This window comes from Fusarium flagelliforme (assembly GCF_020744385.1).
Source record: "Fusarium flagelliforme strain FIESC 12 MPI-CAGE-AA-0113 chromosome Unknown B0J16scaffold_4, whole genome shotgun sequence".
Lineage (NCBI taxonomy): Eukaryota > Fungi > Ascomycota > Sordariomycetes > Hypocreales > Nectriaceae > Fusarium > Fusarium flagelliforme.
The window spans coordinates 1925979-1937130 of record NW_025763506.1 but is presented as its reverse complement, the minus strand read 5'-3'; the positions used below and the strand labels follow the sequence as shown (position 1 = coordinate 1937130).

The window sequence follows — 11152 nt, the reverse complement described above, 5'->3', positions numbered from 1 at the left end:
ACATTAAGCGCTCAACAATGCGGCCCGTTCCTAGATGGAACCAACAGTCACTAAATCTAGGCAATAACTAATGGAAGGTAACCCTACTGTTGAGTGAGGCCTGGCCATGATGTTAGCTGGGAGCGGTTCCCTGCATGACCAACAGTTTGTTATGAAGGAATCCGGAACTTATATATGCCTGGGCTGCTAGATCAAGATGACATGACATGACATGACACGACAAGAGCCTTCTGAAACTCAAGTCTCCATTGTCCACTCTACTCAATGAGTGACAAATCCACAGAGATAAAGCTTGTGGGCTGGGTTCCAGAAGATACAAACCGTGGTACATGGTCTCTTATTACATCTTGTTTGTTTACCATCGCCATCTGTACTTGGACAGCTATTCACCCTCGTATCCATGTTTCTCGTCGGCTTCGACATAGGCACAAGTTCTACCAGCTTGTCAAAGCCATATTGGCACCAGAGATGGTATGCCTTGAATCTCTGCAAGAGTTCCTACAGGCGCGCAAGGCTGTGAGACGATGTGTCGATACAACCAACAAAGAGTTCAAGACAATCCACGGATTCTACCTCTGCATGATGGGAGTACGGTACAACTATGGGAATTGCGGAGGATATCGGACATTATGGCCGGGCCAATACGCTTGGCTGTTGAACAACAGTTTGGTTTCGTGGCAAACGCACAAGGACTGGGGACTTGCCAAAGAGGACATATCAGACAAGAACAAGGCTGATGGTCTGGTCAAACTGGCTGCTCTACTTCAAGTCATATGGTTCACGTTGCAATGCATCACACGTGTGGCACACCAGCTTCCTTTGGCAACACTCGAGACTATGACCTTGGCGTACGTATTCAACGCATTGGTAACTTACGCACTCTGGTGGGAGAAGCCAAAGGACATAGTTACAGCATCCTTTGTCGACTTACCTCAAATGACGGCCGACCAATGGGAAAAGTTCGAAAACTTGGCGATGGAAAACACGTATGACGTCTCAGATCCGAACCAAGAACAGAGCGATGCCATTGCATGGTATGTCGTTCCACGTGATTGTCGAGATGAAGAGGTAGGAATGATGGAGAATCAAGAACAACAAGATTCAGAAGAAAGTCTCTCGTTGCCAGGGTCCAGCCCACAAAAGATTGAGCCAACAATTAGCGTTGCTGAGGAAGACAACAATGTTATCACGGAGTGGGATGCAAATCTATATATGACCAGATACTGGCCCCTTCTGTGTCTATTGGGAGCATCGTTTGGAGCAATCCATCTGGTTTCGTGGGCATCCTCTTTTCCATCAGAAACAGAACGTTGGCTATGGCGGGTTAGCGCCCTGATATCTGTCATCACCTCCGTTCTCTGCATGCAGTTCAGGAAGATGAGTCTAAGATGGGAAGGGATAATGACCATTGTTAAGGTTGGCAGTCCGCTCCTGTATCTTGCCAGCAGAGTTGTGATGGCAGTGGAAGCATTTGTGGGTTTGAGAGCCATGGAGCCAGCAACTTACGATACTTATACACTTACGAATTACTGGTTTCATTTCATATGATGCCAAGAGCCATAATGAACCAGGTAAATTGGACCAGATGTACCAACATACCTAGACTAGATGCTCAATGCAGACACAACGTAGGATGAACTATCCATATATATACTATAATAACTGAAACTCTGATACATACGACCAAAGGTAGTGGAAAATACGGGATCCCGTCCGCTCTCCCATAGTCAAGCCACTAACCGGCGGATTAGTAGTTGGGTCGGTGACGACCAGCGAATCCCCGCTGTTGTATGTTTTCTTTTTTCTTTTTTCACTTTTCTCTTTTGCAGTATTGCTCTCCCTCCTTATTCATCGATATATGAGTATTATTTTCCTTGTTTGCCACTGACAGTTTTTCTCCCATGGCTATCCGGTTGTCGTTGTCTTCGTGACCGATGTCCTCTTTGTCCGATATTACAAATTCAACTTACAACTGTCCAAGGCGATGGAGCAAATAACGTTATTGCCCGTACAAACTTGGCAAGATGACATAACATTCAACGTTGACCGACTTCATTGACAATAGATCTCAGGAAACCTATTTCAACAAGTATCGTGGCCAGTGCTTTGGGTAAAAATACTCATCCTCTTGTAACCTAGCCCAAGGGAAGTCATCACCATGGGCGAATGCACACGACGCAACGTACTCGTGACCGGAGCCAATGGATACATTGGTTCAGCTGTTTGTCGAGCCTTTGTTCGTGCTGGCTGGAACACCTTTGGTCTTATCCGCAACTCGAAGGCGCAGGAAGAGCTGGCGCTCTCTGAGATTATCCCTGTTATTGGATCATTTACCGATCTAAGCTTCCTCGAGTCTCTTTTCAAACAGGTCAACACTTTTGACGTAATTGTCAGTTGCACAGAGAGGATTCCCGGCTATGCTGCTCATTTCGAAAAGGTCATGGCCTGTGTCAAGATATTGGCGGAACAAAGTAACCGAGAAGGGGTGCGACCCCTCGTACTGTGGTCATCGGGCTGCAAGGACTATGGTACTACGCCTCTTCATGGGGAACCAAGTCTGACTCCTCATCTCGAGGACTCGCCATTGAACGAGCCACAGATACTGAAAGAGCGCACAGTCAACTCTGCCAAGGTCTTTGACTATAGCAGTCTCTTTGACGCGGCAGTCCTGAGGCCAACTTGCGTCTTTGGGTATTCCAGCAGTTACTACGGTGCTATTTTTGACTATGCAGAGGTTCAGCGACAAGATGGCTCCCAAGTACTTCGAATCCCTGGAAATCCGGACAGCATTATGCATGCCACTCATGTGGACGATTGCGGCGACGCCTATGTATCACTGGCAGAGCATACTGATCGGAGCGCTGTTGCTGGGCAGTTCTTCAACATTTCTGGGCATCGCTATGAGACTCTGGACGAGATCGCAACAGCTGTCGCCAAAGAGTACAGGTTTGAGAAGGGCATACAGTTTGTTCGCTCGGACGAAGCTGAGCCATCGTTTCCTCCGGGACTGCATTTCGTCTTCAGCTTTAGCCAATGGGTTGGAAGTGATAAGTTGCGGTCATTGACGGGATGGAAGGACAGGCGTGTCTTATTTTCAGAAGGCATACATGCGCATAGACTGTCGTATGAAGCCTTCAAGGGCCGTGGCCATGCCAATGTTGCTGAGGTAAGAGCCAGAATTGAAAGGGTCCTGATACATGACCGGGGATCAATTAAGGAGGACGTTGATGAGGCTTAACCGTAATCTTTTAGTGAGTTTAGCGGTCAAGCCAGGACATGAGTTGCCATGGGTGAGGTCGATCAATAAGTTACACTATCACATGCACGACCAGCCTGGCTACCTCCAGTAGGGCAGAATCAACAGTAAACAAACAATATATGAACAAGGTTACTTTAATTGTAAATTGATTAGTCCGAAGTGAATTTTCGGATGCAACGGCTAAAGATGAAGACTTGTTTACTGCGGTCAAGGGTGTCAGCTCAAGATGCCATGCCATGCCATGCCATCCTATCAATTCGATGCAGTAAGAATCAGAGTTTGGTCTAGACTAGACCGTTTCTTGAGAAAAGTACGAATAATCCATTTCCCTATCGCTGTCTAGTCCAGTCCAGTCCAGTCCAGGTCTCACTCAGCAAAGTACCTCTATGACCCCACAATGACTTAAGTACTCTAGCAAGCGCCATGGAATGTGAGAGCAGCACAACGAACTCAACGTTGCCTCGGCCTACACGGATGTGATATTGATAGATATCTAGTCTTTCATCTCACTCTTGCATCAGACTATGGCGCTCAATCGAATCAAATCTCGTGGACGAGGGCATCTCGCAATCGACGACTATGATGCCGACGAGGGACCTTCAAGTAATGTCATAGACGATGGACGCGTCAAAGTTCAATTTCACGACAATCCTCAAGCCCTGGCCGTCTGGTGTGAGCACTTCAAAGACACTTGCGCTGGCGATGCGTCATCTTCAGAGCAATTGCAACCCCCAAAACCTCGTCGAACAAACAGTGTTGCCTTCATCCCCGGTGTAGAGAAGCCAGCTGAGAGTCCACGCCTCCATATTGCAATACATATTGTAGGATCCCGGGGAGATGTCCAGCCATTCATACCCATTGCCCAACTGCTCATGAAGCCACCCTATGGCCATCGTGTTCGGATATGTACCCATGCTGCTTTCAAGGAATTCGTTGAGGCCCAAGGCGTCGAGTTCTTCAATATTGGTGGCGACCCCGAAGCTCTCATGGCGTACATGGTCAAGAACCCTGGATTATTGCCAAATCGCGAAAGCCTCAAAGGGGGAGATATCGGCAAGAGACGAAGAGAAATGGCAGAGATCATCTCTGGTACCTGGAGAAGCTGCATAGAAGCGGGCAATGGTATGGGAGAGCCCATCAAAGCTGCCAATGTAGAGTCTGTCGATGATTTGTTCTTGGCTGATGTTATCATTGCCAACCCCCCATCCATGGGTCATATACACTGCGCTCAGAAGCTCAGTATTCCTCTACATATGGTCTTTACTATGCCGTGGTCACCTACGAAATCTTTCCCTCATCCACTTGCCGCTATGAGCTATGGCGATGCCGATGCCAAGGTCGCCAACTACCTTTCCTTTATGATGATGGAATTGCTGACATGGCAAGGGTGAGTGCCACTCTAACCTGCTCTTATTCGGCTGATCGACTGACAAATATACTCTGTTCTAGTTTGGGAGATTTGATCAACAAATTCCGTACAAAGACGCTGCATCTCGATCCAATCAGCCCCCTCTGGGGATTTCAGCTTCTGTCCAGGCTCCGTATTCCATTCAGCTATCTCTGGTCCGAGACGTTGATACCCAAGCCATCTGACTGGAACAGTCATCTCAACATCACAGGCTTCTCTTTCCTGCCCCTTGCCAGCTCTTATACACCTCCCCCGGATCTCGTGAGCTTCCTTGATGCGGGCCCGACGCCAATATACATTGGGTTTGGATCTATTGTTGTGGACGATCCTCAAGCGCTTACCACTATGATTCTCGAAGCCGTCAAGACTGCCGGTGTAAGGGCAATTATTTCAAAAGGATGGGGAGGTGTTGGTATCGGGGAAGTGCCAGACAGCGTCTACCTCATCGGGAATTGCCCCCACGACTGGCTTTTCCAAAGGGTTGCAGCTGTTGTTCACCATGGTGGTGCTGGTACGACAGCTGCTGGCATAGCGGCAGGTCGACCGACTGTCATCGTGCCATTCTTTGGAGACCAGCCTTTTTGGGGTCAGATGATGGCGCGCGCAGGCGCAGGCCCCGTGGCAGTTCCATACAAAGACTTGACGGCCGAGATACTAGCAGAGAGTATCACGTTTGCGCTACAGTCCGATGTCATTGAGAAAGCAAAGGATATGGCGCTACAGATCGGTGAAGAAGATGGATCTGGTGGTGCCGCTATGGACATACAAGAGCATTTGGATATCGATAGTCTTCGCTGCGATTTAAGCCCTGGAAGATTAGCAAGTTGGCTCCATCGCAAGACAGGGGCTCACCTGAGTGGCTTCGCAGTGGCCTGTCTCAGAGATCATGCATTGATTGAGATGTCAGATCTGAAGCTTCTCCGTCATAAACATTGGTACGTGGATGAGGGAGCTGAGTCTCCTGCCATCGGTGCCATAGCCGCCGCGTCAGGCTTCGCTGCAGCTATCGGCACTGCAACGTCTGATTATGCAGAGCGATTAAGGAACTCACCACGATCTGGCACAGCAAGACGCCGTAGCACTATAAGACCGCAAGAGGTGTTAGCAAAAGAAGACGGGATAAAGGAGGGTGCTTTGCGACCCATGAAGGGCCCCCGCAATGCGACTCAAGCAGACATGGAAGCACTTGCTCGGAAGATGGCAAGCAAGACACTCTACGGTGCTGAACCGGCTTTCTCAGCAACAAGACTATGCCGTCCAGTCACCGAAGCTCATCTCAAACACAAGAACTCGTGGATAGCCCACGAGGGCGGCAGGAACGGGCACGCTTTCTACATCACACGAGTGACAGGTCGATACGCCTGTGATATAGCGGCAGCGACGGCTAGAGCACCTGTAGCCTTCTTTTACAATGTGGCCAACGGCTTCCACAACGCACCCTCAAACGTCTTTGATGTTGATGTCCGACGACGAGATGAAATCACAGGGCTCGGGAGTGGTATCCGAACAGCAGGCAAGGAGTTCTGCTATGGATTTTGGGATGCATTCAGCGGTATTGTTATGAAGCCGTACGAAGACACAAAGAATATGGGCGCAAAGGGTTTTGGTAGAGGTTTGCTGAGGGGCGGACTCGGCATCATAGGTAACTTGGGATCAGGTAAGCAGCAAGTTCTCCTGTACAGCTTTTGATTTTACTGACATACAAGTAGCATGCTTTGGGCTTCCTGGGTATAGTTTGAAGGGATTAGAAAAGGAACTCATGAAGCATCATATGACAACGTTAAAGGCTGAAATATTATTAATAAGATTAAGACAGGCTATAGATGATTGGCATAAAGGAAGTAAAGAGGAAGAGAGAGAGGTTATTAAGCGGTGGAAAATGTTAGTATAATATTATCTTATTAATACTATAAAGATATTAGTTAGGTATTAAAACCTATTTTTCTCTTTACTTTAAAAGGTACTTAGATTTATAGCTAAGTTAGTTAAATAATTTAATTAAGAATATATTTATTATTTTCTTTAAACTATAAGTTATAGGTTAAATTTATCTTTAATATTATAATTAACTAACATATTAACTATTTAGTACTTTTAATTACTTTAAAGTAAAGTCTATTAATAATATAAAAAATAACTATTAAGAATCTAGCTTTCTTAACTTCTAAGTTAACCCCTTAGATAGGTTAAATTATAGGCTTAATTTACTTAATATTACCTATAGCTACTAAACTTTAGCTATTACTAATATAATAACTTATATATATATAAGGCTACTATACCTTATATTATAATCTTCTTTTTCTTTTTCCTTTTTATAATTATCTTAATTTACCTGAAGATAGTAAGTTAAATAACCTTTAATTTCTATTACTTTATATTATTAATCTATTTTATTAGCTGCTAAGCTATATATATAACTAGGCCTTTATAAGCCTCTCTTCTAGGCTCTATAAAGCTACTAGCTCCCTCTTAATTTCCCTTTTAGTACTCTATATAGGATTATTATTACTTAATATATTACTATAAACTAAGGAAAGCTTATAGCTAAAGGCTACTAGCTTAACTAAACTAAGGTTATCTTATATAACTAGATAGGGCTACTATAATAGCCCTTTAAAATTCTAATCTAAGAGAGTCTTCTTAAGGTTATTAGCTTTTACTTATAGCTACTTAAGCTTATTAATATTATTATAATTCTAAAGGGTTAGCTTAATTTTCTTATATAATAGGCTAGTATTAAGGTTAATATATTAATAGAAGGTTTTAGCTAGATCTCTTTATATAATAGCTAGTATGATAGGTAAGCTATAATAGTTAGTAATATATAGTAAAGGGAACTAGGGTTAATTAACTAACTGTAAGTATAATTTACTTTATTTACTTTCCTTATATTAACTTCTTTGTTAGAGTAGCTTAGTATGTTAGATAATAACTTATTATGTTAGGTTAATTAAAGGTTAAAGATAGAAGAAGAAAAAAGTTACTTTATATATAGCTTAGTAGCTATTATAAAATATATATTTACTATTATTAGAGTTTAGTAGTTAATATAATATATATACCTAACTTATTAAGATTTAACTTTACTAAAAGAGATTACTATTAATTATATTATTAAAGAAGGATTTAACCTAGGACTTATAGTTTAAAGAGGATAATAAATAATTAATAGTAACCTTTTTTAGTAAAGTTAAATCTTAATAAGTTAGGTATATATATTATATTAGCTACTAAACTCTAATAATAGTAATATATATTAATAGCTATTAAGCTATATATAAGGTAAGTTCTTTCTTCTTTTATCTTTAACCTGTAATTAACTTAATATAATAAGTTATTATGTAATATACTAAGCTACTAGTTAGTTAATTAACCCTAGTTTCCCTTTGCTATATATTACTAACTATTATAGCTTACCCCTTAACTATAATACTGCTTATATAAAGAGGTTTAATGTATACCTCTAAGGTTACTATTAATTATAATATTAAAGATAGATTTAACCTAGAACTTATAGTTTAAAAAAAATAATTAAAAGAAAAAAGTAACTTAATATAAAATAATTACTTTTATAATTATACTTAGCTATATTACTATTAATAATAGTAAAGTTTAGTAACTATAGTTAATACTACTAAATTAAGCTATAAGTTAACTTACTAAATAAGGTATTTTAATATTAATAAATATATAAAATAAATAAATATTATAGCTATATAGCTTATATAAATAATAAGTATAATTAAGCTAATAAAGAATTTTCTTTTAATATTAACTAAGCTATAACTTATATATATAATACTTTTATTTATTTTATATATTTATTAATATTAAAATAGCCTATTTAGTAGGTTAGCTTATAGCTTAATTTATTTATATTAACTATAGCTATTAAAGTTTACTATTATTAATAGTAATATAGTAACTTATATATATAAAGCTACTATACCTTATATAGTAGTTTTCTTTTTCTTTCTTTTTCTTATAATTACCTTAACCTTTAAAATACTTTTCTTTCCTATAATTACCTTAACTAATAAAATATCTTAGTAAGTTAATTAACCCTTAGTTTTATTATACTATATCTCTTACTAATTTACTTTATAGTAATATAATTTAATAACTATAGTATTATACCTCTTAAGGATTACTACTAAGAAAATAATCTATATCTTAACTATTTATAAATTAAATATATTAAATTAGTACTTTAGCTATTACTAAAAGATATAAATATTATATAAGTAATTAATATCTTAAAGTAAGAATTTCTATTTAATACTTATTAAAGGGTTAAGCTTATTATCTTTAGCTATAAAATCCTTTTATTACTTTAAAAAGATAAATATAAAATATTTATAAAGATAAAGCTAAAGGTAATAAAGAAACTTACTTATAAGTTAAATATTAATATAAAGAATTAAATATTTAATAAAAAGTAATTTTTAAAAATACTTAAAAAAGGTAATAATAATATTAACTTTATAAATAATATAAACTTTATAAATAATATAAACTTTATAAATAATATAAACTTTATAAATAATATAAAAAAGTTACTCTAGTTTAATAAGCTAAGAAAGTACTAAAAGCTAACCTTTAAATACTTTAATTAAGTTAATTAAAAGCCTTAAATAAACTAAACTATAATTAGCCTAAGGTTATAAGTCTATAATAATATTAATATATAGTATTTTAGGTAATTAAATATTTAAATAAATAAGGTTTTAAAAAGAAAAATATATTTATATTTTATACTATATTAAAAAGTAATAAAGTTTAATTATTTAAAGTTAAATAATTTAACTTATAGCTTTAATTAATTTAAGTTATATAACTAAAATTATATACTTTTTATAACTTTAACTATTACTATAATATAATTTAGTATTATTAAAATACTATATTACTTTATACTAACTATAGCTATAATTAAGGCTAAGAAGAATATATAACTTTAGTCTTTTAGCTAGATTAATTAAGACTATAGCTAAAGTAAGCTTAACTTTAACCTTTTATAAATATATAAAATATAACTATATTTCCTTTTTAAAAACCTTAAATACTTAAACTTTATATTTCCCTTAAAATACTATACTTTAATTTTATTATAGCCTATTTATATAAGTAATTATTATTTTTACTTACTTTTTTAGTTTAATAAACTATATATAGTAATTAGTTTAATAATATAAGTTAATTATCTTAAAAAACTTTTCTTTATTTTAATATAAATTATCCTTTATAATTAGCTTTTTAGCTAGCTCTTTTAATAGTATTAATTTACTATTTAAAAATAAAGTATAATTTATATTTTACTAAAATAAATAGAAAAGCCTATAGCTAAAGGTAATTAGCTTAATCTTTTATATATTAAGATTAAGATTAGGTTTTTTAATTAAGTTCTTAGTAGCTTATAATATATTAGACTTTTAGGTTAATAGCCTTATAGCTACTTTAATTTCTATAGACTTTAGGTATATATTATTATAGTAGTAATAGTTATTTTTTATAGGTATAATAGTTTAATACTTAGCTAGAATTTCTATATTTATATAATAGGTTAATAATATAGATTAATAGGTAAAGGTTTATTAACTTACTATATATAGAAATTAAGATAATTATAGGAGAAAGAAAGAGAGAAAAGGCTACTATATAAGGTATAGTAACCTTATATATATATAGGTATATTAGCTATAGTTAAAGTTTAGTAGCTATAAGTAATACTAATTAGATTAAGCTTTTAATTTAACTTACCTAAGGGGTTAACTTAGAAGTTAAGGAAGCTAGATTCTTAATAGTATAACTTAGTAGTATAATTTAGGGTTAACCCCTTAAGGGTAGGTTAAAGTATAGGCTTATTTCTATTAGAGTTACCTATATTAATAAAACTCTAACTATTGCTAATAAAGCTTCTACACGTAAAAAAGGCTACTATATAAGGCACAGTAGCCTAGCTCCCTTCCTTTCTCTTATACCTATACCTCCTATACTATTATAAAAGCAGTAAGTTAGTTAACCCCCTTAGTCCTATATTACTAACCTAATCTATAGTAATACTAAATAAATACTATAGTATTACCCTAATAAGTACTTAGTACTATACTTTTAATAATAAAAACCTTAATAAGCTAAGTATTAAAATAGCTCTTAAACTATACCTATTTAGGTACTTAGAATACTAAGTAGTAAAAAGTCTAAGGAAAAATACTAATAAGAAGGTAACCTTAGTAGCCTTTAGCTATATACTTTTCCTTTTTATTTACTTTACTATAGAAATATAAACCCTTTCTATTAAAATAGTAATATTAAATAGATTAATTATAAAGCTAAAGTTTAATATTAATTTAAATTATAATAAAAAGTAGTTTCTTAATAAAGCTAATAATAGGTATTATAATTACTAGTTTCTTAATTTAACCTAGTAAGTAAACTATATAATTAACTACTTTAGTACTTAGAAATATCTATAGCTTAAT

The 11152-nt window shown here is 36.4% G+C and overlaps 3 protein-coding genes across 3 annotated transcripts; all 3 read left to right on the top strand.

Annotated features, from left to right (window-relative positions):
- The first annotated feature begins 53 nt into the window (after window positions 1-53).
- B0J16DRAFT_341182 (uncharacterized protein) lies at window positions 54-1679 on the top strand. Its single transcript, XM_046127797.1, has one exon. The coding sequence runs from the start codon at window positions 265-267 to the stop codon at window positions 1546-1548; it is 1284 nt and encodes a 427-aa protein (XP_045982894.1). The 5' UTR covers window positions 54-264; the 3' UTR covers window positions 1549-1679.
- A 32-nt stretch (window positions 1680-1711) lies between these two features.
- On the top strand, window positions 1712-3388 carry B0J16DRAFT_341181 (uncharacterized protein). The gene has a single exon (XM_046127796.1). The coding sequence runs from the start codon at window positions 2159-2161 to the stop codon at window positions 3236-3238; it is 1080 nt and encodes a 359-aa protein (XP_045982893.1). The 5' UTR covers window positions 1712-2158; the 3' UTR covers window positions 3239-3388.
- Window positions 3389-3640: 252 nt separating this feature from the next.
- Window positions 3641-6688, top strand: B0J16DRAFT_126691 (uncharacterized protein). The gene is made up of 3 exons (XM_046121701.1): window positions 3641-4646; window positions 4709-6324; window positions 6377-6688. Exons 1-3 carry the CDS (start codon window positions 3784-3786, stop codon window positions 6556-6558), a joined length of 2661 nt encoding a protein of 886 aa, XP_045982892.1. The 5' UTR covers window positions 3641-3783; the 3' UTR covers window positions 6559-6688.
- Window positions 6689-11152: the final 4464 nt, after the last annotated feature.

Coding starts and splice junctions, on each gene's coding strand:
- B0J16DRAFT_341181 (XM_046127796.1), top strand. CDS start 2,159: ATGGGCGAATGCACACGACGCAACGTACTCGTGACCGGAGCCAATGGA.
- B0J16DRAFT_126691 (XM_046121701.1), top strand. CDS start 3,784: ATGGCGCTCAATCGAATCAAATCTCGTGGACGAGGGCATCTCGCAATC. Junction 4,647..4,708: donor GAATTGCTGACATGGCAAGG/GTGAGTGCCACT, acceptor ACTCTGTTCTAG/TTTGGGAGATTTGATCAACA. Junction 6,325..6,376: donor CATAGGTAACTTGGGATCAG/GTAAGCAGCAAG, acceptor ACATACAAGTAG/CATGCTTTGGGCTTCCTGGG.
- B0J16DRAFT_341182 (XM_046127797.1), top strand. CDS start 265: ATGAGTGACAAATCCACAGAGATAAAGCTTGTGGGCTGGGTTCCAGAA.